Below are 27,438 nucleotides of genomic sequence, written 5' to 3'. Positions count from 1 at the left end.
CCTCCCTACCACCCCCCAAAATATCCTGTATCTTATTCCTTTCCTGCCAAACTTATTAAAAGAATACATAAGCTGTATCATCTCTTCTTCAGCACATACTTACTCCTGAAGTGGGAGTTTTTAGTCTGTGTTCTGTGGTTCCCTGCAGGGTCCATGGATAGAATTTGGGCACTTCGTGATGTTGGATAGGAAAAAAATTGTATCTTTACATTAATATCCTCTAATTGAAATTTAGCTTTTCTGTCAATTACGAATTAAGCAACAAGTCCAATTTTAATAACAGCCTATATGCCTTTGTCACCCATAGCAATCATAAAAGTTTCCCTATCACGTTCCAGTTGAGGGAAATACCCTGAAATAGCATTTTTACTTTTAATTACTTCCAAATCATGGTAGTTGTTAGATCTGCTGCTACATTTTGTTATTTTAATGTGTTAATAAAAGGCATGTATTTCACTATCACATTTTTACATATTTTGATGACTGTATTTTAATATAATTGGCTTCTTTGCAATGCAACCTATGTTTTCATTTTATCCACTTAAAAGCATTGCTTTGAAAAGAGGCCTCTAGCCTTCATTAGACTGAGGAAGGGTCTCTGACACAAAAACTTGGTCCAGAGCGGCTGCCTGTTCGTTCTGCCTGCCTTCATCTCACTGAAATAGCTCCCCCGTGGCCACCAGTAACCTCTATCCTGTGTCCCCGTCTCAGCCAGTCTGCAGTACAAATTCAAATGTGTCTGTATCATTTGATGCCATCAATTATTTTTTATTACTCCTTCCTCTTCTGTCTTTAGTATCAAATCCTTACTGGACCCACCGGCTCATCTTAGAAAATATCTCGCATATGTTTCTTTTTTCCTGCGTAAGTTTAGACCCCAGCCACCTTTTGCTCGGACTGTTACATCATCGCTTCCTAACAAGTCTTCTTTGAGTTTCTTGCCCCCTCAAAACTAATACAGCTGGAATTACCATCTAAAATGTAGTTAGACACACGTCATTGACATTCTCAGGCACCTTCAGGGGTTCCCCATCACCCTCTAAAGTGTGGGCAGAAACACTCCATTCCCTTTTCCAAAACCCTCTGGTGCTTACCCAGTACCGAAGTTGGAGCTCTGGTATGGCATTCAAGACTCTCCATGACCCAGCCGCCACCTGACTTTCTAGCCTCCTCTACAGCAGTATTAACCACACAGTGTTCTGCGTGTTTCATCATCTCTCATGCCTCTGGGCGGAAATCCTTTCTTTCCCTACCGTGCCCCAACCCCCGTCTTCCCCTACCATGGACATATACACCACAGTATATATAGGATTATGTCATTGTCGTCACTGTGTACTCAGCTTATTTGTCACTTCTCAGAACCTTCTCAAAGCTGAGCCAGTGTCTGTCTTTTCGATTCTATGATATATCTGTATCAATAGTGTTAATTTTGACAGACCCTGTATCATACAGATGTTCGTTCATCTTGTTTCCTTTGTAAATTTATATTCTGTAGGGTAGCAACTATATTCATGTTTGTACCCTCTCTCATCGTCTTCACTTAGAATTACCCCTTTCTCATTGTAGACATTCAGATACTTCTTGAGCAAATACATGAATTCACTGAATGCTGGCTTAACCCCTCATCCAGCTTGATTGCGTCATCACGGACCACGCTGCTGTTGTCCTGTCTTGCATCGGAGTGTTTCTTTTAAAATGTGTTAGTTGTACCACTAACTGAAAGTTGATCAACTAGCTGAAATCTATTAAAAAATGCCATAGAAACTAAGTTACTCTGTATTTAATGATACTACTATTAATGATACTACTATCAAGAAAATAAATTCTTAAGTCATAGGAATTTTTTTTACATAAAAGATTTGATAAGTAACAGAGAAAACTTTTATGGCTTTAATTTTTCACTAGTTAAAAACTTACAGATCCTAGAAGAAAGCTAACTCTGAAAAGTGTAGCAATTTATTACTTTAGGAAAATTCTGTGACTAGAAATTAAAATGTTAAAGAAACTATGAGAGAGGTAGGAGGTGATGGCTGATCTTTGTCTATAGCCATTTATTTTTAAATAATTTTTCACAACCTACCACCTTTATTGTTAAACTGAAAGAAATGTTTTCTCATTTTCTACAAGAATATCTATGTTTCCTTTCAGATGCCTGTTATAATTTATTCTAATTATACCTCCCGCATCCCTTCACTCCTACCCACTATCAAATCAATATATTTCTTCTAAATTACTGGTTCCTGACCATTTTTATACTCATGTTTCTGACTGAGCTTTCTACCATTATCTTCTTTTTTTTAATACTTTCCTCCAGTTTTATTGAGACCTACGGCACTGAATAAGATTGAGATGTACAGCATAAAGATTTGACTTAAACACATCATGAAATGATTATCACAGTGTTTAGTGAACACCCTCATCTTACACAGATACAAAATTAAAGAACTAGAATATTTTTCCTTGTGATGAGAACTCAGAATTTACTCTTCATAACCTTCATATATAACATACAGCAGCGTTAATTATCTTTATAATGTTGTACATTACATCCCTAGTACCTATTTATCTTATAATTGGAAGTTTGTGCCTTTTGACTGCCTTCATCCAGTCCCTCCTCCCCCTACCCCCTGCCTCTAATAACCACAAATCTGATCTCTTTTTCTGTTTTTTTGTTTATTTTTTGAAGTATATTGACCTACAACACTGTGTTAGTTCCTGTTACACGACATTGTGATTTGTGACTTCTATACATTTCAGAATGATTGCCACAGTAAGTCTAGTTACAGTGTGTCACCAAACAAAGGTACTACATAGTTATTGATACCATTGCCTTCTAATTATCCTTATTAGCTAGAGTATTCCATGACACTTAAATCTTCAGTAGTTTTTCTTACAAAAAAACGAGAGGGATGTTTGGCTTTTCCAAACTAAATCTTATTCCCTTTTCCCTCTGAGAAACATTGTTCCAAATAATTTTATGAATTTAACAAAATTAATATTGTAAGATCATGAACAAAAGCATAGCACAGGGCGTTTGAACTCCGTGTCGTCTGAGTTCTTGGTCCTACAAACACGTGATGAGACGAGCTGGTGAGACACAGTTGTAAGCTTCGCCTACATAATATTCTTTCTTGTCTGTTAGTACAGGGGGAACCTTAGAATTGTACTCATGAGAACAGAAAACAATGAAAATCAGGTTTTCTATTTTTTTGTACTGCAATTTCACTTTTAGTATAAACTTTTAAGGTAATACTTAACATCGACTGTATGCCAAGCACTGTTCTAAGTTATTATGTATATTAACTCTTTTCATCTTTATAGCAGCCTGTGCTATTGGTGGTGGTGGTGTCTCCATTTTATGGTTGAAGAAACTGAGACACAGAGCCCTGATGTAATTTGTCCAGGATATTTGGGTGCTTTTTGGAAGAGGGCATAATATAGGGTTGATTTTTATGTCTGTAAGTTATGAGGTCTCCCTCTTGCCCGTCCCCTTTTCTTTGGACCCCATGCTAGAGTAAACTCTACCCTGGAATTTACAGTAAGGGGTCAGGGACACATTTCAGAATACAAGTAAATCAGATCTCTAGGAATAATGGTGCTTATATAGGAACAGAACACATGGCCCAGTCTAGTCTAGCTCCCTGTGGTACATGGGACAATTGGTTTGTCACAGAGAAAAAGTTTAGAAGGAATACCATATCCTTTTTCTAACATCAGCAGAACAGTGGTGCCCAAATGTGGCAAAGCAAATAAGGTAAAGAAAATGACCAGCCAATCTTATGGTTGTTGATATAAAAATTCATGGGGAAATATCAGCATATATAATCCTCCCAAAATGTAATTATGTTTCTACATTAGGAAATCTATTAATATTGTTCACAATATCAGTACCTGAAAGAAACAATTACATAATCATCTTAATATATCATTTTAATGCAATCCACATTCCTGATTTTTTTCCCTACATCTTTTATGTAGGAGGAAAGCATTTCTGTAAATGACTTTTTAAAGGCTATATATAGTGTGGTGTGTGTATGTATAGCTGTATATAAACACTTAGTTACATATGGCTAACACTTACTGAGTGCTTACTGTGTGCTGTTCCAAGTGTTGAGTATTTTATATTTATTCATTAAATTTCAAAACAACCATTTATATATGTGCACATATAATAATGTAAAAGGTGAGGAAACTGAAGCATGGGGAGGTAGATTTGCACAACGTGATGTTTCTGTATTTTGTATCTGTATGTGCGTGTACAGCCTAACCAGCAGTCAGTGTAATTGCGTAATGAGACACTGAAGACATTCCCATTAATATCAAGAACAACATAAAATAACCATTGTTATGCAATATTCCAATATGATTAGACAACAGTATGGAGCAAGAGATACAAAAATTGGTAAGGAAGAGGCAATCTGATGATTTTACATTATTATGCCTCAGAGCCTCAATGAAACATGAATAGAAACATTAAGAGTTTACAGAGATCCTAGTTCACTAAAGTTTTACGTGAAAGAATAAATATAAGAAGAATTTTTTTAGACACCAACAATAGTTGGAAAATGTAATGGAGGAAGGAAAATAAAACCTCCATTCACAGCAGCGGGAACGAAAGCCAAACATTTTAAGACAAGTTTAAAAAAATTTATAAGCCTTCTACAAAGAAATCTAGGGAACAGTATTGAAAGAGGAAATTCAATAAATTGTTCTTGATTAAGCCATGTAACAAATCAGCAGTGCTTTTTAAGCAAGTTTTACTACAACACAGTCTCCATCAGACTCCCAACAAGTTTTGGTTAAAACTTGTCAAAACAGTTCTTAAGTGTCTGGAAGCACATACATGCAAAAGTAGCCAGGATGAAAATATGAAAATGACGAGGGAAAAATGTAATGATGGAAGAAATCCACATTTCTTAATATATGAAACAGGCACAAAAATAGAAGATTGATGGAACACAACTGGAAATGTGGACGTAAGCCCAAGTTTATAAGACATTAGTATAAAATACAGTCCTGTTACTCCGTCTACTCAAAATCCTCCAGAAATTTCCCATCTCACAATAAAAGCCATGTCCTCACTGTGACCTACCTCCTTTCTACTCAGAGTAGGGTCTGTCGACCAACAGCAACAGCTGTGCTGTGTGCTGGTTACAATGCAGAATCTCAGACCCCCCCACCAGGTTTCCTGAATCAGAATCTTCAAGATTCTCATATGACTCGAATGCTGTGTGCAGTACTGAGCAGCACTCCCCTTCAAAGCTCTACAAGACATGGCTTCTCTTGACCTTACCTTTCTGACCTTGTCTGCTGATTTCTCCCCTTGGACACTTGCCACCAGTTATACTGGCCACCTTGTTGTCATCTCAAGACTTTGTACTTAACCGTCTTCCTGTTACACATTTGCTTGCACTTCATTTAGGTATCTGCACAAATCCCACCTTATCAGAGAAGCCTTCCCTGACTAAAAGTTTCTTCACAGCAGGTACCACCACCTGACATGTGTTTATTATTTAGGTTCTCCCTCTGCCCCGCCCCACACTACACTGTGAGCTTGGTGAGAGACAGCACTGGCTTCGTTCTTGCTGTATCCTCAGCGCCTGGCACCTAGGAGGTGTCCATTTGTTGAATGAAATTGGCATTAAAAATTATAGGTAAAATCTCTAAGAGTTTGAAGAGAGGATGAAGTTACAGTCAATCTTGTTTCTCCCTGAACAGTTTACCCTTGGATATCGCAGGCGTTTAGGGGCACTGACCCTCTGTGCAGTCAAAACATCTGACTATAATTTCATGGTCACCCCTCCGGATCCAGGGTTCCACATCCTCAGATTCAGCCAACCGAGAATCATGTGGTACCGTGTGCATCTACTGAAAAACTCCACACCCAAGTGGACCTATGCAGTTCAAACCCAGTGCTGTTCAAGGCTCAGCTGTAGTTATGTTCTGTAAATATGCTACAAATACTGAATCATTGCTCCTGGAGGAAATACAGGATTCGGTTCCTCTGAGCCTTCGGTCAAAACTTTCCATGGACTGATGCATACATAACCTTGTTGTACATGTGTAGCTGTTTAGAGATGCTTTATTAAATATATACTGTTGATTCATTAATATTGAGCTCACAGCCAACAGCATTATAACTCATGTCTGAACAAAGCTTACCTAACACACACATTTTCTCCGTAAGGCACACCACAGCCTTCTTGCACTCAGGAGGAGTAGGTGGCACTTCAGCACTAGGCTTGGGGGCCATTTAAACATTAAATTCACCAGTGAAAAGCACAAAAATGCAAAAAACAGAGCGCCAACTAGTCCTTTTTAGGACACTTGTTTGCATTATGAGAGCTTTGTTCGGCCTCGGCAGGAATGTGTGCCTCGGGCACCTAGCTCTTTCCCCTGTCTGCACACGCACGTGTCCGTGGGAACAGCTGGAAAGCGCCAGGAGTATTAATTTGGAGCTACAGATAAATTTTAGTGAGTAGGCAGATTTTAAGTACAGTGTCCACAAATGAGGACCAACTGTACATCATTCTTCCAATAAATATTTACTGTGATTCTACTATGTGCCCTGCTCCCAGAATTACTTACCCCTCAGACATTTATCAAGACCTATCCATGTGCCAGGCCCTGTGCAAGACCCACATAATCCAAAGACAAGTTTTAACAGTGTTCCAGGAAAGGTTTCAAGGCAGAGTTGGGGTTTTAGCTGTATCTTCAATAGTAATAGGTAAGATTTTACCATGTGAAGCTGTCGAGAAAGATGTTTTAGAAGAAGGAAACTTTAACTCAGCATTCTTAAACTTGGCTACACGTTAGAATCATTTGGCCTATGGCCAGGCTTCACACAGACCAAAAAAAATTAATAAATAAAATAAAATAAACGTCTCTAGGGATAGGACTCTGACACCAATTTGGAATCTCCCCGGCTGATTCCAATGTGCAACCAAATTGAGAGAACCCCTGCTTTAAATCCTCGTGTTGGGCTGGAGCATAGGTTATGTGAAGGGAAGTAAAGAACAAACAAACCTGGGAAAGAGATTTTGGCCCCAGACACTGAAATGCTATTCTGTATTTAGCACGCATTTATTAAGTGCCTGTTGTTTACAAGGCACTCTGCTTGATGCTGGAGATGCAGCAGAAAACAAAACACAAGAGTCCCTGGCCTGTTAGGAGTTTACAGTCAAATTGTGTTGGCAGCTGGTTAGTGTGATTCACCGTCTCAATTTAACTTATAGTATATGATGATTTGCATTTTGAAAGAGTCTTGTCCTGAATGCTCAGAATTCTAAATTTAATATCTAAGTTACTGTTTCACTCTCTGTCATAAATAGAACTTTCTAAAGAAAAATCGTGCGGTGAATTTCTGTGCTGATTTCACTGAGCTTGTTCTAACACAGCCATTCATTTTGTTGGCCTCCCAAAGCTTTCCAGTTTCTTGCACACCAGGACAGCTGTCTAAAATCAGTAGTATGCCATAATTAAAAACCAGTCGTATGAGGACTGTTGGAAGTCCTAACTGAAGTATTTTATTTTCCCAGCTTGTAGGAGTTGATATATAAGGAACAATTTTCTGTCTTGATTACGTATTAATAATTTATATCAAAGTTACAATTAACAAAGAACTTTCTGTTGGATCATAGTTGGTGTGCAGTTCCTTTTAAATCATTTGCAGTCTACCGTGTTTTATTTTGTCCGGAACTCCTTTACATGTAGTGTACTGTTATACGCTGTCTTGGAGACCAAGAACAGAGGGAATCCAAAGATGGAGCCCTCTTTTCATTCCGATACAATTTATTAGCTTGCATCTGTCCATTTCACTTTTAAACAGTGCTTTTGGTCAAGCAGTTTTGAATTCATTTGCTAAGTAGTTATTTAACACCTAAAGAACAAGACATGTGGCATCTTCAGGTGGTACCCGCAGCCCGAGATAAAATGCTGTGCACAGGAGCACACGCAGGTGGAGAGAAGGGGGCCGCCGTAGGGAGTGGGCGGCGCAGTGCAGCGGCATCGGGACAGATGGGTTGAGTTCTGACTAGGCTTGGAGAATGATGTAAATATCATTATTGTCAGAGATAAAATGCCGCTTAACTACCATCCAGTATGTTGGAATTCAGAGACTGTCTCCTATTTTTTTTTATATAAAAGTACACATTTTTGGCTAGCTTTTCCTCGGTTTCAGTTACACTTGATATAACTATGTTTTGTTACTGTGGATGGTATCATGTGCTTTCTCCTCTTAAAAACACACACGTCCTTTTTCCCTCAGGAGTTTTCTTTCTCCTGCTTCCCTACACATTAGCTGCTTTAGCAACTTAGTGTGTCAGTGTTTTGGATGTAATCTGTATTCCCTGAGCCTTTCTAAATGTCCTCATTCCTTGAGTATTTACAGTCTTCATAGGAATTGAAGATCATCTTTTTAAAGACTTGTTTATTTGAATTTTTAAATACTTAATGGGAAGCTAGTCATGGGGAAATATTTGAAGTCTTAGGAATTGGGTTATATTGTCACCTGAAGTGACTGTATAAAAGTTTCTTTGTTTTTAGACCACTGGGAAGAAACACTATTTTTGTGGATTACTTAGTATTTGTCTCCGAACCCTAAAGATAACTAAGGGTTATCTGCTCTTAATGAGATGGCCCTGAAATGTTTTCATAATCAAATCCTAAGAATTTTGACTTTGAGAAGCATACTCTTCTTTGTTAGAAAATTGTTTCTCTTTTTTAACTTTATCCCTTCATATGTATTTTTAAAGTGGTCTGTTTGGAGTTCATTCATGTATGTAAGTCTTTTTATCACCTTTTTTTCCCCTAATAGTTCTTTATAACTAAACTCACTGTTGAATGTTGTTTGAGGGGGTCTTTTTCCTGCCTTAGTTTTAAACCAATTGAGAAATAGACAAAGGAGCCAAGGAGATGGACATCAAAATAGCAGCTCTTTTTTTTTTTTTTTTTTTGATAAGCTACTGCAGAGCATGACTTAAGGGCACACATAAAGGGTTTAGTAACACTGAACCCCCAATCAGAAAGACTTAACCAGCCAATCTCAGGCAGTGCTGGAGAGCAAACCAGTGAAGCGCCGTCGGCGCCGGGGCAGATCGCAAGAGAGACGCGCAGAGGAGGGGGCTGCACTCCGCTTACACAGCTCGTCTTCCCAGACTCGCCCGTCAGACAGTCATCCTCGAGTGAGGAGGAAGAGGCCAGAGTGTTCCTCCAAGGGGCGCCACTGTAGCTGGGAAGCTGAAGCCAGAGGAGACTGCGGGAAAAGGCCTCTCCTCCCTGAGAGACCCAAGCTCACTCAATTCCACAGCTGCCCTGAACGTTGAAAGCAGCCCTAACGGAAGAACCAGGGCTACAGGAACTTTACCAATCACTGTGGGCTCTTTGATGAACTCACCGTGCACACAGAGAAAGAAAAAGTAGCCGGGAGCGTTCCGGTCGTATGAGTGCCTGCGTTCAGACCGGCAGGGGCCTGTCATTTCCCTGCTCCTCCTTTTCCCTCAGATGCCTTCTGGAGACCCGCACACTGCCACCTGCCGTATAGGTTTTGTCTGTGCGGATCATGGAAGAGGAAATGGTTCTGCCCTCAAGAAGCTTACAGCTTGGCTCATATACAGTTGCTGTGTTGTGCAGTACAGACTGCTCATGTTATAGAAATTCAGAGGAGTTGGAAATCAGTAAGAACTGGACTACTCCAAGAAGATTCTCTGGGAAAAACAAGCCTTGAGCTGGGCTTAGAACGACAAATGTGGTCTGGGTAGGTGAGGCCATGCAAGAGGACGCTCAGGCGAAGGGACAGTTGTTTGAGCATCTGGGGCTTTCCTTTTGCTGTTTCTTCCCCCTAAGAGAAGTGAGAAAGAAGATTACAGGACCAGAGGGGCCCAGGTTGTAGAAAGAGTCTTGAAACCAAAGCAGAGGACCAGAGACGTAACCTACTGCTAAGATTTTTTTTTTTTTAAGCCGAAGAGTGGTGTCCCTGAAAATCACTTTGGCAGGGATGTACTTGAGAGTATTCAATTTATCTCAGGGAAGGAGATAAATTAAGAAACGAAAGTCATCTAAGCCCAAGGAAATGAAATCCATTAAAGCTCTCATGCCCATCTGATTTACTAAGTATAATTACTCTCAGAGGTTAGAGTTAGTGACTGATTGGTTTTGCTCCATTCTTCTACACCATGTGTATAAATTAGGTTTTTGGCTGGTGGGTTAGTTGGTAGGTGGGCTTTTTTTTTTCTTTTTAATTCTCAAAAGTAATACGAGTTTTTGGTTAAAATTTTAACCTTTCAACCTTGTGGGAGCAATTGGGGAAATTTGACTTAATAATCTTACTTCTAAGGTGCTATCGTTGGGATCGAAAGAGATTGTACATTGAAGGAGAACAAATCCACGTTAGGAGAAAGGTACAAGGACGGCAGCTGGGATCACCACCGACAAAGAGAATTGATTTCCAAACACCAGCATTGCAGCCCAGGTGTTTCGCGTGCATACCTGAGAAAACAGTTGAAGATTCCAGTGTCAGAAACGCCCTTGACAGTGACGGAGCTCAGCATTCTCCCCAGACCACACTGGCTTGTTTTCTTCTGTCACGACTGCACCCTGTGCTCGTTCACTGCAGTGACCCTGACAGCCCAGCACAGCTGTTGGCATCTTCTCTGCAGCGGGAAGTGGACCAGGGCCCTGTGACTAAGAAAGGCAGCCGAGGGCCTCTTTCCACCTACAGATGTTTTAATGTGCTTAACGTTATCCAATACTAGCAACCAAGATGGTCTAAATACCACAGCAGGATCTGATTAGCTTTTTCAGATCACTGCCTTTATTTGCTGTTTGCGAAGAAGCTTAATCCAGTGCTAGGGATCAGGCAACCTGCTGAGCTCTCGGGGAGTTTTCTCTTATGCTTTGTGTTCACGGTGGCCGGAATATTCCTCCTCCTCCTGAATTAAAGCTATAAAGTAGTCACTATAGTCGCAAAGGGGTAAAGAGAAGAAAGCAAGCCCCAAGGGGAAGAGAGACTGTCTATTCACACTAAAGAGTGTCCTTTTTATATACAAAGGGAAACGGTTTTAATGTAAATTCATAAATATTGACCTCACGGTCTCCTGTCAGTACAGCTCATGTTTTATTAGGTCTTAGTTGTCACTACTTTGCATGAATATATGTTATATTTTTCATCTTTTTAATCTTATTTAGTCAAATTCAGTTTTACCAGAAGTACCTTTACTATAACCATTCTAGTGACCGTGGTTTATCTTTTTTCTCTTTTCAGACTTGATGGTACATTTTCACTCATGAAATTTCAAAAAAAAGAGAAAAAAGTACCACCACACCACCAAAAAAAAAAAGAAAAAAAGGATCAATTCTGACTTTCTTGTGTGGTGTTCATATGCTTACCCAAGACATAAAATTTGAACTCTGTGTAATTCATATTATAATTTGCAATAAACTATATTAGAAATGCTTTATTTTGATCTTTAATAGGCTTATGAAATTAGACCATGGGATTAACTGTTACTAAAACATTACTGTAACCCTTGGCAGAAAAATAACAGTTCTTGCTTTAGACATTAATTTGGCATTCAGAATCTAATAGTTACATTTAGTTTTAAAATATTTTCACGGATTTTAAATTTTTCTAACATTTTTGGAATGACATAGTTTCATAGAATATTAATTAAGCTCTTTTGAGGAAAAATATAGACAAATGGTGATCTACAACACCATACTTTATATTTTAGTTTTCTTTCTGGAAACAGCAACGATTTTTTGGCATTTTATTAGGCATAAGGAACGTTTTCAGTGAGGTAATTGAAAATTTTTTAACCATATAGATTTTCCTCTGATTTTGTAGAGGTCTCACAGTAGGGAAATGGCCAAGAGTCCCAACCAATATTAACTTTTTTCCAGGTATTCACAAATGGTCCTAATTGTGAGAAGCATCCGTGGTTGTGTGTGACAAAAGAGGTGATTTAGAATGTTGGGGACGCTTTAACCAAATTTTATACCCTTAAGAGTTCATGATTATATAATGGGCAAGCCTAGGTTCTGCATAAATCAGCCTATATCAGAAAATTGTGTTTTAAGAGGAGCTCTTTGCCATCACTCTTTTAATTTGCACTGGAATGGGAAGGGATGCCCGTGGGGGGGGTTCTCTACATCACGTAAGTAGGTGGTAGAGTAGCTCTGGATTTCCTTTTTCTTTAGTAGGGAAGTAGTCTCACAACACCTGATGGTTTTTAAATTTTGATTGAATTTTTTCATAATTAGAGGCCGCTTAAGATACTAATTTATGCAAGTGTCAGAAGCTAGTAAGTACTCCATTATAGCATTATAAATACTGCAGTCTGGAACTTTGCAATAAATTAGGGGTAACAAGCCTCCTCACTGACGGGGCTGATTTTTGTATACTTCATAGCCTTCAAAAATATTATAGTGTCTCTTCTTTGTAAAGTTAACTTGTTCCTGAACTGAAATTTGAGTATTACATTTTATAAATTTTATGAAATACAAATAATTTTAGCAGGCTTCATATCATGTTGTATATTAAAACATAAAAAATAAAAAGATTTTGCTTTTATTTGATTACACGATTAACTAGTATCCATAATAAAATAACGTTACACTGCTATTTGTCGTATGTAAGGTGGGTCGTTCTGGTGATTTTATGTTGAAGTTAAATAGTTTTGTCTAAATACAGAGTTTCAGTGACTCATTTGGCACAAAGTTGGACCAAACTTGTTTTCTCTCCCTATGCTGTACTTTTGATGAACTTTTAAAAAATCAATTCTGTTTGTAGGCTCTTAAACCTTTTTCTCTTGCAATCTTATTTTCATCTCTTTTTTTTCATTTTATTGTCGTGCAACAAATCAGCCAATACTTACAAATATCTTAGATTTCCCAGTGTTTCCAGGGACATAGTTTTACTGTAACCTCTGTCTCATTTCACCAGCAACTCATTTACTAAAGAAACGGGGTTTTGCTGCCGTAGCTAATTGCTACTTTTGACACACCTCGTTTTCTTTATTTCTCAGAAACAAAAAGCTAATAGACCAGAGTGTAGCCTCAACTTTTTGGAAACATGCAACTTTTACTACTTTAAAATATAATTGGTTTCTTTGTTTCCTGCATCAAAAACACAAGGAGGAGAAGCCGAAGTCTGCCCAAGCCAGGTGTTTCTTGTTGGCAGGCTGCTCCCTAATGACTCTGCTCTCAAAGAGCAGCTGCCTACTAGTCGGCTTTGTATGGCCCATTGTTGCCTCACACCCCTCGTTAATACACATGCCGCCCCGGGCGGACCCGACAATGACATCAACTTGCTTATCTTAGAAACCTGCGAACCTGACGCAGGCTGCTGAGGTTGCCTTGCATCTGCCTGGCCCACTAATTGTGAGCTCGCTGGCCTGGGATTGGCTGTGATTCCACTCGGTAATAGGTTAAGCAAAGACACTGCCATTCCATCTGTTCAACCATTCAATGTGCTTCTTGCCCGCCTGCAAGTCTGCAGCTGAAATTGTGTTAAGGAGTTACTGCTGAAGCTGCTACAGAAACCAATGTCTTTGTATTTTCCTGCTAACGTGAGTATATGTGCTACTTAATGCCTTGGAAGTTAAACTTTGCTAAATACTCAGCGTATTAATTTAAGCTCTGTAAAGGATAGACCGCACCTCAAGTGAAAGCCTGCAAATCATTACATACTGCCAAAATCCCAGAAAATGTAATTCTTTCTGTAAAAATATGTCTGTGAAGCAGTTTTTTTTAACATTTCTATATTCTGGAGTTATATAAATATTACAGCTTCATGAACATTTGCATGGCATGTAATCATTTGGGACTTAAAGATACGTTACAACAGGTTCTGATATTTTGATAAACAGTGAATTTAGATTTTATCTTCATGTCACATTCTTAGGTTTCTTAAGGTGTCACTGTCAGACCTGGATGCTGTAAAATGAGTCAGATTTGATAGATTTTTCCATTGTCTTAAAAATCGAGCTTGTGATGGATTGATGATGTAGATGTTTCAAATAGCTTGTTTTAATTATGATGGTTAAGCATTCAGTTACTTCGTCAGCAGTTTCAATATTCGTGTACAGTTTCCAATTTCTTCTCCCCCTACATTATTTTTCCCCTTGCATTTGTTTCACATATTAGATGGAAGATGTCACTCCGAGAACTATTGCTTTCAAGAGTTCTATAATGGGGAAGGGAGGAGGAGACAAAGACTTTCATCTATCAGTTGGGAGGGAAAGAAAGCGCATAAAGGGTTAAAAAGAGGTTTTCATTTCTACCACATGCCCTATTGTGTGAACATATGCATAAGTCTATTGAAAGTTTTCAGAAGATGGGCAGGCCACCAGTTGCTGGTCTCCTGCAGTTCCAGGAGACATCTGTTGCCCCAGAGCATTAACCAATCTGTTCAAAGGGACATCCTTCTTTTGTTAGCTGGAGGGATGCAGACAACAGCACCCTGAAATACAATGGTAATTAAATACGCAGAGACTACAGCAGTGGGTATTTATTACATATTCATTATTTTATTTTCATTGTTCTCATACTGTTACCATTTGGGTAACAACCAGAACCCACTTTATGGCATTGTAACTTGACATTTGCAAACACAAACAAACTGATTTAACAAGTTTATGGTCTAATATTCCTGATTAATATGATGTTCCTTAGAGTATTAAAAAAAAATTTTTTTTTACTGGATTTGAGATGAAGGATTATCCAAGTCATCTAATGAGAACTTTCAGAAAATATGCTTATTAAATCAAGGAATGTGTGTATATACAACATGTTTCTAGTAAATAGCCATTATATCCTAAACTTGCTGTTAGCTAGTATAAAGCTTCTTTTTGGCAATTAAAATAATTAGTTACGCTTTACCATCTACAATATCAGTGTGAAAATTTAGTTCTTTTCCAACATATAGTATTATTTGATTTTTAATTTATTAGGCCTTCAGTAAGAAAAGTTATTTTAGTTTCCAGTACAATATCTGGAGGAAATCTACAGCTTTATAAGTGTAGAAATCTGTTTTCAGACCATTATATGTGTGCCCAATCTCTATTGTGTTCATGAATATAGTATGTAAAGGCCAGTTAGGTCCCTGATATAAAACTTAAAAGTTAAGCCATATTTCTTGGAGTTTTTTGATAACTGTGGGAGTATAAACACTGACCTACTTTATGCTGCTTCTTTATAAAATGAGGTAAATTTTATAAATAATAAATATAAATTAATTTATAATATAAATTACTCTTATTAGTTATAGCCGATTGATTTAAGGATGATTTATATGCGTTTGCAGTTGAGTAAGTGGCAAAACTTAAGTCTAATAAATGGTTTAGAAATGAAGGAGAAAAGTGTTTTCTCCCTTGCCTGTAAAAGTAAATTTTGTGATGTTATTGGAGTCTTTGTTATCTTTTTCAAAATTATATCGATCATTTTTAAGGCACTGAACAAAAATAAAAGTCATATACCATTCTTTGTCATAAGATTTCTTGTAATAATGCATTGTAAGTTTACACATTACGTTACATTAAGTAGTAGCCTATGAAAATATTTTTATCAATTTTTAAATCTTAAGACTGGCATTTAATTTTTTATTGGTTGGTTTCAAAATGTTGCCAAATTCTTTTTTAGTGCTATAGGAAGTCAGGGCAGTCTTGTACTAGTTACAAGTAGATAAGGCAGCGTTTTAGAGACTAAAGTTTTAAAAACCAGATCTTCACCACTTGGGTCAATAAAAGTAAGTTATTTCAAATTTGTATTATGTAATGGAGAAAACATATGCAGCTTACAGCCTGGTAATTGGACTCATTTGTCTACGCACTATTTCATATTTAATCAAATGATTTACAGGAACTAAAAATTATTTAACTGCTTGTTTAGTACAAGATGACACTGGATAACTTTCTCTGTGGTAACCAATGAAATCTGGAAGATAAAGAGAGGCCTGTCAGTGTGGAAAAAAAAGTTCAACCAGAATATTTTAAAAGTTATTTTGCCTAACAGAATTAGGTGTTAATTTTTTTAAGTAGTGTAGATCATGCTTACACTTACATTTAATGTTAAAAATCTTGTTAGCCCACCTGGAAGCTTTTTATTTAAATAATATATATAAATTATATGAATCACCACAAGTTAAATGTGTGTGGTAGTTACTAAATATATTTGAATACAAATGCTAGCTTATCTGATTTAATATTATAAAAAGCAAGCAACTGATAACCTCATTTTTTCTATTTAATCATTTTAGCCATATAATAAAATTACATAGGAAAGTAGATTTACGCAGAGTCACCTGCACTTTTTTATGTTAGACTGAAAGTGATACAGGAAGATTTAAATACTTTTTTAGGGTGGATAATTTTCAGTTTAAAAACTTTATAGTGTCTGGCTTTGCCTCTTTGAAAAATGTGAAAATTAAAAATAATTCACTTATTCTGTAAACATAACATTTCATTCTAATGTTCCCCACTGGCTGTATTTTTCATAAAATATTCATCTTGTTTGAAACAGTCCAAAGGAAAAATACTGCAGCCCAATATTAAAATAATATTTCCTAGTTCAGTTCAGGGAGTTGGTCAGTGAGTCATTCATTATCTTGAAGAATTATCTCACAACAGCACTTATGCAAAACCCAAACTTTTCAGGGGAGATCAAAAATGTTGCCCATTAAATGCACTTCCTGCAGTCAGAGCAGATTGTGGGGTTTACAGAACAATGATGTCGGAGCTTCCAGATTGGTTTGGCAGCTGCATTGTTCTCGGAGGGTAAACCAGACGCACTTAAGTCCCAGTCTCTTTTATAGGCTTTTGTTCATACCAAATTATTCTTTCACTGCGCTAGCATTCATGATGGCACGTTAACAGAGTGCCGCTTAGCAACCAGCTCTGGTTGCCAGGCAGCCCAGCTTCCAATAGGTTTTCCTTGTTTAAGATACTTTTGGTGGGAGCCCTACGAAGACCACAGTGCAGATTTTTCTTTTAACTGTATCGTTTTATTAGGATGCTGTTGTGATTTGTTACTTGCTTCATGATGTCAGTATATTACAGTAGTTAATAAATCACTGAGTGTGAAGATTTGCTTTCAAAATCCCTTCCTTTAATTCTAAATAATTGGGCTCATGCATATCCATTTTAATAGAAAAAAAATTGAAACAGATACAGCTTCATAATGGAGCAGATGGATATAGAGATCTTCTAAGGAATATTTCTTTTTATCAGTTTTGCAGTCAGGAACCAGGAGAGGGTGATGTTTCTTTAAAACTAATGAATGCTATATTAGTAGAACAGTGATATTGTTTAGAGTTATCTGTCTTCTCAAGGGATAAAACCGGAAGAAACTCCTGGAGGAGTGTGTAGGAGTTCTTCACTGAAGGAATTTTAAGTGTATTGTTATCAAGCTAAGGATTCTCAAATATTCTCTTCTCTAGTGTTTACCGTAGTTTATATAATTTATTTCATTATGTAGAAATGCTTCACTCTTTAATAAGTTCACGAAATGCATTCAAATGTGTGGCTTCTTAGAAAATCACTCTGCGTTTTCTCTTAACATTTAAATAGCTCCTTTCTAGTGTAAGTAAAATGTTGAAGAGCTGCAGAATAAAATGTTTTTCCAATTTTCTTTTTTAGTTTATTTAAATAGGTGTTTTATGACAGTCTCAAATTCAGCCACCACCGGCTTACTAATGCTACCCATGGATGGAGCACTGGCATTGCCTTAACAAGTAAACTACTGATGTGCATGTGGTCCTGACAATGAAGCACGAGAGAAAATCATTTTATTTTGCTAGCCTGTTCCTGACAGAGAAATAACAGTTATTCTCAGCAGACTTTAAGGAAGATGGTAAAACAGCAAGAGCATTTTAAACAGTAAAAGCATTCCTGTAAGGGAAAAGTAGAAGAAAAGATGACTTTTTAACCAGGCGCAGGCAATGGTTAGCTAATGAGTTCAGAAATATTTTCTGCCATAAAATTCAAGAAATTAAGATACCATTTATTCAGTGTACTTAATTATTTGCTGCTAATTTTGTGTGAAATTGGCCATTTCTATGCTTTTTATAAATACGCACAGAATAAAAAGAGCTTTTTCCCCTGAAATGAAAAAGACGGTTGTATTCCTGGCACTTAATAAGGGTAGCACGATGCTGAGAATTGTGTTCAGTTACTGTATTCAATGTTCACAAAATAAAGATCATTGGGGCAAAACTATTCATCTCTTAAGTGGAATGTAATTCACCCTGTAATTATTTTAATTCTTTGCTGGCTGTTGTAGAATATGTATTCTTTCATCACAGTACCTAAATTAATTTTGAAAGTCTTCAGATTGTTGTGAAGATTGATCCAAATTAACAATAACTTTTAAATTATAAAAACTTAAGGTCTTCCTTGCCATATGACTTTCTCTTTAAAAGAACTTTTGCAACTTTCTATGAAATCTTTTAGAGGAAATGTACATAACCTGTCATAGCATGTCTAAAACGTGCTTTTTTTAAATAATATTTGTGTGTCACTCTAGAAACGTGGGCCTTTCTAACTGTGGGAAAATCTTTCCCATCAAGATTGAGAAGCCACAGGGGCAGCAGAAAGGGCATGGGTTTTGGAGTCGGGCAAAACGGAGTGAAAAACCCCATTCCTCTGCTTGTTCACTCTGTTGCCTTGGAGGGATATTTGGCCTTTCTGGTTCCTAACTTCGTCATCTAAAAAATTGGGCATGATACTGTTTGGAAGGGTGTTAACGAAGGATGAGAGGATGCAGATGAAACACAAAGTTGATAACTCGGTGGTTTGGCAATTCTCTCCCAACTTCTTTATTGACACAGAAACGAACCAGTCAGTATGGGATTCTAAGTATTCTACTTTTTTTTCCTCTAGGAATACGGGGTGCTTTGCATTCAAGAATATAGAAAAAACAGCAAAGTGGAGTCAAGTACACATAACAGCTTCATGGGCTTGAAGGATCACCCGGGGCATGACCTCGACCACCTTCATGTGGACAGCACTGACCCCCGTGTAAGTGCATCTGTACCTTGGTCAATGGTAGAAAAACCAACAATGGATAAAGTTCATTCTGGGAAGGAAGAAAAAGAGGTGTCTGAAGAGAATGTGAGCTCTGGTGACTCTGAAGAAAGCACCAACTCCGATAATGAGTCAGAACCGGTGAGCAGCGCCCCAGCAGAGCCATGCTCGCTAACCAAGACCCACAGACAGCTGTGTCGGTCTCCCTGCCTGGAGCCTCACATCCTCAAACGCAGTGACGTTTTGCAAGACTTTAAACCCGAGGAGTCCCAGGCGACATCCAAGGAGGCGAGGAAGCCCCCTGATGTGGTGCGAGAATACCAAACGAAACTGGAGTTTGCACTGAAGTTAGGTTACTCTGAAGAACAGGTTCAGCTCGTGCTGAACAAACTCGGTACCGACGCTTTAATCAATGACATTTTGGGGGAACTTGTCAAACTCGGAAACAAAAGTGAGGCTGAACAAACGGTTAGTACAGTCACCAGTCTGATGCGGGAAACGTCTTCCCTGGAATCCCAGCGGTCGGAATCTCCAATGCAAGAGGTGGCAGCAGATGACGGGGAGAACCTGAGACCGATAGTCATCGACGGCAGCAACGTGGCAATGAGGTAAGTGGAGAAACCTTCGCTGATCACCGCCCAACGGTCTTTAAAACTTACCTTCTCATTTTGTGACTCTGCTAGCAGTCATTAAAGCCAAGGTGGTTCTGCATCCCAGCGTTGGCTTCCACGTTTCTGATTGTGTCTCTCTTAGTTCTCTGTCTCTCTATTCCAGGGCGGTTGGCCATTCTCTCTCCGTTTGTCCCTAAATGAGGACCCCCCTTTTCCCTAGATAGGTCTCTTTTTCTCGCTCATCTAACTAGGTTGCTGGGATATAAAAATTAGCACATGTTCTGGCTTAGTGGTAAACGCTAGTTTTAACTGAAGAACTTGAGCATCATCATACTCAACAATTTTGGAATCTGGTGAGATCAACAGTGTATTTCTACACGAAGTCACATAACCATCGAGGAGGAATCCCAGTTTTCTTAGAAAATTATTTTTATTGATTTGGGAACAAATCAAAGCTATAATTTCAGAGAACTTCAGCTATAATTTCCATTTAAGAAATGTAATTCAAAATTAGTTTTTTTAGGAACTGGGAGAAAAAACAAACAAAAACAAAACTCCCAATGAGCTTTTTTTGTTTTTAATGAATTTTGATGGCTTAAGATGTAAAGTGCATCTACATTCAATTAGTGTATAGCTAACTGCCCACAGTGTTTAGAATCCTGTGGGGATATAAAGGTATATAGGCATCAGTTCTTTCAGAAAGCTTAGAATTTCTTAATATATTGTTTCTCAAGGTGATCTGAGGATAACTACCAAAGAGTCATCTGGGGAACTTGTTCTAACAAGTGTGCATTCTAGAACAGTGCTGTTCAATGGAATTATAATGTGAGGCACATATGTCATTTAAAATTTTCTGGTACCCACATTAAAAATTAAAAGAAACAGGTGAAATTTAACGTGAATCATGTATTTTATTTAGGCTAATAGAGCCAAACTATTACTCCAGTGTATGTTCAATAAAAGAAATTGTTAATGAGAGATTTTTGCATTATTTCTGTCATATTAAGTCTTAAAATTGGGTATCTTACCTTTAGAGCACATCTCAGTTCAGAAGAGCCACACTACAGGTGCCCAATAGCCGCCTGTAGCGATTGGCTACATATTGGAGAGTGTAGTTCTAGACACCTACCAAGCCCACACATAGACCTACCACTGCCCAGATCAAGGTGTAGCCCAGACATCTCCTTTTGTAACAGATACACCTGCTGATAGTGATGCATTACTGAAATGTAATTTTTTAATAGAAATGTAGTCAGTTTACAATGTTGCATCAATTTCTGGTGTACAGCATAATGTTTCAGTCACACATATACATATATATATATTCCTTTTCATATTCTTTTTCATTATAGGTTACTATAAGATATTGAAAATAGTTCCCCATGTTATACAGTAGAAACTTATTGTTTATCTGCTTTATCTAAAGTAGTTATTATCTGCAAACCTTGAACTCCAGTTTATCTCTTCCCATCCCCTTAACTGCCTGGAAACTGTAAGTTTGTTCTCTATGCCTACAAGTCTGTTTCTGTTTTGTAAATAAGTTTAGTGATATCATATGGTATTTTTCTTTCTCTTTCTGGCTTACTTCACTTAGTATGATGATCTCCAGGTCCATCCGTGTTGCTGCAAATGGCATTATTTTATTCTTTTTTTATGGCTGAGTAGTATTCCTGTGTGTGTGTGTGTGTGTGTGTGTGTGTGTGTGTGTGTGTGTGTGTGTGTCTGTCTATCTTCTTTATCCAGTCATCTGTTGATGGACATCCAGGTTGCATCCATGTCTTGGCTATTGTAAATAGTGCTGCTAGGAACACTGGGGTTTGTACATCTTTTTGAATTAGAGTTCCCCCCAGATATAGGTGCATACTGAAATTTAAGAACCACTGTTTTTTAGTAGGTGATACCAAGTATTTCTGCACAGGGTATGAGAAGGGCCAACTTGTCATCCTCAAAATAATACTGCTTCCACCTAAAAAGGTTATCCTTTCGTTTATAAGCAAATGAGACTTGCAGTATTTAAATTACTTATCCAAGGTAAAAAACATAATTCAAACCCAAATATGTCTGACTTCACTTTTCATCATATAATGAAAGGTAAAATCAAGTTGAAAAGGTTGAAGGCAGTTATTCCAAGGCCTTGAATGCCAAGTTAGAGAATTTAAACTTGGCTCTAATCCAAAGGCAACTGAAGATTTTTGAGGGGAGAAATGTCAAGAGTAGAGTTGTGCCTTAAACTAATAATCTAGCCATGATTAGGAGGTCGGAGATCAATTTGAACGCAAACAACTCTTTTTAACAGAGTAGAAAGAGCCTTGAGTGTCATAGAGGTATGCAGTATACATACTGCCTTGAGAAGTCCTTCCATAAAATAACCTCTCCCTTGTCTAATCTTTCCCAAACTTGGTCATGAAATGATTATTTTCTTATGATAATCTACAACCAGTGAGCAGTTACCTTAGCAGAGGGACAATACGTCAAGCCAAAACACCATGGAATTGCCAAGCGAGAGAGTAATGAAGGAAGGTAATAGGTCCTGGCAGAACACTGAAGACCGGAGCCACATACCAGAGATACCAGAGGGGTTCTCAGAAATACATCTTCCAGGGCCCAGCTCTTGGAAACATGGCACAACCCAAGTTACTATACAGTATTTTTCAAGTGCAAAGGTATTTCTGATGCACAGCCAGTGTTGAGGACCATTCAACATGAAAAGTGTGGATTAGAAGAAAGTGGTGATCCAGGAAAAGAGTCGTGTGAAAAATACCAGTCTTAGAAAAAATGTTCAGCACTAGAAAAACCGAGAGGCGTACAGATGCCATAGACTCAAGGAAGAGGAGGCTCTCAGGAGAGTAGCACTGAAAAGCCCCAAGGGCGTGACGGCCGGGAAGCTGCGTGGTGTTAGAGACAGAAGCCCAGCTACAATATGTCAAGCAATGAAGGAACAGAGCTAGACTGTTATCCTAGGAAGCTGACAGGAGGAAGGGCAGAAGGAGGAGGCAGAAGAGTTAGGAAGGGGTTTATTAGTTTTATGTTTAAGAATGGAACTGTATTCGCTGAGGGGGGATGGGAGCGTGTCTCCGCAACCACAATGTGGGAGTTTAATTTTTGAAGGAGGAGACATGAAAGATACAAGTGGAGAATTGGGCATTGGAGGTAAATAGACTTTTGGGTGGGCAGAAGCAGACCTTGGAGGGGAAAAAACAGCATGAGATTTATAAAACTTAGGGCCCATAGAAATGAATTGTTTTAAATGGCTATCATTTAGATAAAGGATGTCACAGTTGGATCAACTCACATGACTGCAGCCTGGTTCCCAGGGGCAATGAAAAGTACCTGGATAACTGAAAATTTGCATAAAACTCCCAACTTACTCCTCATAGTGAGGTACAAAAAAAATGGCATGATTAAGGCATTTCAAACAACCTATTATATGTAATTATTAAAAACAAACTTCTACCCCTGCACCATTTTGTCCCCATCCTGTTTCTTTTGCTGTAAAGATGGGACAGTATAGATTTGGTTCCTCCCTCCAGCACGTATTTTAATCTGACTCGTGAACCGAGAGGCTTCAGACATGTCAGGAGAGAAGCTGACAGGAGATTTTTATTATAGCAGCATTGTACTGTCAGTCACCATGAAATGTGCCACGTCCATATCTTTGAAAGTGTCAGAACTCATGAAAATTCATAGTAAACTTTTACATTCTGCCATTTATGAGAGCTACATAAAGTTAAAAAGTCATTTAGAAATACATAACTACTTCAAATTCAGAATCTTAATTAAACAAAAATGCAGAGAGATTGTGCCCATTTCCTGTTGCATAAAATATAACTAGCATGCTTTTACTTTTTTAAATTAATGCCCTACTCATGGTACTTTAGCAAACCTGTTATATAATAAATGTGTACACATTATAATGAGAAATATGAAAGTGAGTTAAGAATACTGTTAAAATACTGTTAAAATACTGTTTTATTTCCTTTCTGATTTCTCAGGCAGCTGTATTCCACATATAAGATGAATATATTTCAGTTGCATTGAAATGCTAGCCCGTGGAACTGAAACGAACAATTCTTTAGGTGTAAACTAAAAGTAAAAAAGAAAGGCATTTTTATTAAAATTACCAAACTAGACTTAAAAAAATTAGCTCTCTACACACTGCCTTTGTGATTCTGAGTAAGTTGTTTAAACTCTCCAATCTCTGTTTTCAGAATTGCAAGGAACTCTTGTCTCGCAGGCTTGTTACTAGAGTTAAAGATAATTAATACCAAATGCCTGGCATGTAATAGGTGCTCAGGAACTTAGTTATTACGTTAAAGAGCTAGCACCTGTATTTTAATCTAGAGCATAATGACTAATGTAATGAAAACTTAGTTGTCCCAGGTTTTTCTTATTCAACACTTAGACAGCAATTTAGCAGTCTGTCTTATTCTTTTGACCTATTTCATACTTTATATTTTAATTCTTTAGGTTTATTTCATTAGTGATTTTCAGTGATGTTTCAAAAAGGAGTTTCATAAAGGAAACGTGTGCTCTTAGATCTGGATGACTCCAAAATTGCCCAGGGACAAGCCGTATGACCGTGATATACAGTGTAGTTCCCCAAATTGCAGGGATCCTGTGTTGCCTTGCAGGGGAGCATGCTTCTACTTTCAGCTTATTAAAATCCTCTTAAAAATGTGCCACATTGATAGACGTTCTGGGTAAGTTTGCAGAATAAGCCATTCACCCAAAATTGACAAATACCTAGACTGTAGTCTAGCATAACTTGTGAGAGCTACTTCATTGCTAGTTACAGGAGCAAAGCGGACATAAGGATTCAAAAATAGAAAGGGGATAAACTAAGTTTAGAGAAAGCCCTAAACTTTTGCATATAAAATATTAAGCATTCAAAAAGAACTTGGTTTGTGAATATGAAACAGAATGAGATTTATATTTAGTGGAACTGGACTAACATATAAAAAGCTGCAGTTAATTTTGATTCTTAAAGCAAAAACAAAATAAAACAAAAAACCTCTCAGTAATTCAGCAAATTTGTCACTCAGCAAATAAGCCTGTTTCCTTGATAGGGCAAATATTGCTAATATAGATATACCAGGCAATGTGTACTCCACATATAGACACAGAAATAAAGCATAATTAATATTTATCATGTTTCTGAAATGAAATTCTCATGAAATCATCATTTTTATTTCTTCTAAGTAGCTTTACAATTCTTCAAAATCTGTAATTCCAATAAACCTGAGGTAGTTCAGCAGTGGAGTGTAGAATTAGTTTCTGTCCACATTTATCTGACAGTTTACATTCATTTTTCCTCAAGCGAGTCCAGAGTTTTAATTTACCTGTGGTTTTAGGTTCAGATGACTTGTCCTGCCGTTAACAACGTTCAGTCTTGTGAGCCAGCGGGGTGGGAGCGTTAAGTTGGAGGCCGGTGCTCTTTGATTCCTGAAAGTCCTCGATTTCTTCAGTCAGCTTCCATGGTCTAGTCAACGGACTTCGTTAAAATTGTATCTCCATATTCTATTTGAGCTTCTGCCAAATGTATGAAAGAAGAGTGGTGAAAAAGAAAAAACCCATCACTACCTCTACACCACGCTGTGGCACAAATTCTCCTGTCCTGTGGGATGCAAGCAGGGGCTTCCCTTTTTGATACAAACTATTGAAACTCGTCCCCGCCCCCACTCCCTCATTGCAGGTCCTCCGTCTGGGTCAGTAAACCTGGGTTTCTGGTTTTAGATCAGATCTCCTGACTGGTGGGTAGGCCTTATTTGTGCTTGTTTGTCCAGAGTATTAGGACAAATATTTCCTTTGCTAAACATCTCCAGTGGGGCACTTTTGGCCAAAAGGATCCATGCGTGTATCGCCTCTATGTTAGTGACAGGGAACCACCGAAAGAATTTAAGCAAGGAAAAAGTGACATACCAGATTTGCCCTCAAGAAAGTTCCCTCTGCAGAGGAATTTAGGGAAGGATTTGGGCACTAAGGCTGTGGACTCCTACTCATATTTGAAAATATATGCAAACGTTAAATTGTGGACAACTCCTGGGAAAAAAAAACTAAAAATGTCATTGCTTCTGTATACCAGTCTAATGGCAGAGAATACAGAATGGCTTGAGCCCTACCCCCACCAAAAAGGCTCGTGTTGGGAACTAGCTGGTGTTCGTATAAATCTGAATCTTGACTGCCATGTAGAAAGGCCTTCCAGGTAAATCATTGCAGTCATTCTCTTAAAGCTTGAACAGAAATCAGATACAGATTCTTAGAGTCGGAATGTGAATGGAAAAATGCCCAAGTTGTGGTAACTGTTCTTTATATCAAGAAGAGTGGGCTGAGCCCATATATTTATAAAATACAGGCAGAATTCAGCAGTCTGTGTAAATGGGGTTTCTGCTTCTGATTGACCTTTTTAAAGGCACAGAGGCTTTCATGTTTCTAATCTGGTTTGTGAAGGTACATGGACTTGAGACTCTCTCCAGTGTGAATCTGAGTGTTGAAGGCATCTTGCCTGGACTCCAAACCTGCCGTCAGTTGTCTGGTGGTTTGCTGTCTTGTTTCCTGTTCACCATTTTAGTACAGCCATGTCTTACAGGGAATAAAATCTTCCTGCATACTTGGCCCAAGTGTTAGGTTTTGACTGCAGGTGTGAGACGACAGCTTGCCAGAGTTCGTTCAAATTTGGTTTCGGCTTTTAACAAAAACGTATCAAAATTATGTGCTGTGGACCTGCATGGACCTGCATGGTTACCACTGGCCACATGTCCCTGCTGAGCTCTTGAAATGTGTCTAATCCAAATTGAGATATTCTGTGAATGTAAAATACATACCGTATTTTGAAAACTTAGTACAAAAAATACGTGAAATATATCAGTAACTTTTACGCTGATTATGTGTTTTTAATGATCGTTTTTGGTACATTGAGTTAAATGAGATACCACTAAAATTAGTTTCACCTGCTTTTTACTTTTTAAAATGTGCTCTCCTAGGTCATTTAAAATTACGTGCATAATTCACATTATACTTCTATTGGATAGCCTCTCAGTGAAAGGTTTTTTAAGTCCCAACTTAGTAGGGGCTTAACATTAATTAAAGGACAGTGTAATTTGCCCCAGACGAGTGTTGTAGATACTACTTATAGGTTAGTTGGCAGTGTCCCATTTCTCTTACTGTTTTAAAGAAAACCCTTAGATACTATGAAAAGAATCAGAGAATGAGAATTCATTTCTTCCTGTTGTTTAATTGTATCAGCTTGGAGTCTGACAAAGACAGATGCTAGCTGTGTTCCACTGTGTCTCTTTATGACCCAAGTGTGTACTTCTGCTTGTCACCAGGTGTGAATTTTAATAGACCAGTGGTCAGTAAACTTTTCTGTTATCTCAAATGTGCTTATTTAAACCCTAACCTAGGAAATATGTACTCCAATTACATATGAATGAAGTTAATTATAGATCACCTAACTAGTGTTACCAGTTGTAAGAAATGGGAAATTGACCCAATTATAAGAAATAGGGAAAAAGTGATCCGAGTCTATATTTTCTACTTTTGTTAACACAAAAGGTATTTTTACACCTACTTAACAGATATGTTCTTTTCAATATCTTTAGACTAAAGACCCATTTAGAAATAAACTAGATAAATGTGCTTCCTGTTATTAATTTTGGCTTCAAATTATGGACCTTTATTATAAGGTCAGGAAACCTTTCTCCTTTCTTTTTCCCTCACCCTTTCCCATTTTCAGAACTCTCTTGGCCACACTGCTATTGTGTCCATACCAACTGGAGAGTAACAGTAAACTATATCATGTTAAGACTTCCATT

The 27,438-nt window shown here is 37.9% G+C and overlaps 1 protein-coding gene across 4 annotated transcripts in view; it reads left to right on the top strand.

The window, feature by feature from the left end:
- Window positions 1-27,438, top strand: part of ZC3H12C (zinc finger CCCH-type containing 12C) — a 66,214-nt gene that overhangs the window by 14,355 nt on the left and 24,421 nt on the right. For 3 of the 4 annotated variants that reach the window (XM_072953843.1, XM_072953841.1, XM_072953844.1), the window contains one exon: window positions 18,873-19,624. In XM_072953843.1, coding sequence (XP_072809944.1) covers window positions 18,873-19,624 — 752 coding nt within the window. Of the gene's footprint in view, window positions 1-13,465; window positions 13,566-18,872; window positions 19,625-27,438 lie in introns of those variants that run through there. The other variant, XM_072953842.1, reaches the window with a different exon arrangement.

This window comes from Vicugna pacos, chromosome 33, assembly GCF_048564905.1.
Source record: "Vicugna pacos chromosome 33, VicPac4, whole genome shotgun sequence".
NCBI classification, from domain to species: domain Eukaryota; kingdom Metazoa; phylum Chordata; class Mammalia; order Artiodactyla; family Camelidae; genus Vicugna; species Vicugna pacos.
Note: the sequence above shows the minus strand (reverse complement) of the source record. Positions and strands in the feature narration are given on the sequence as shown.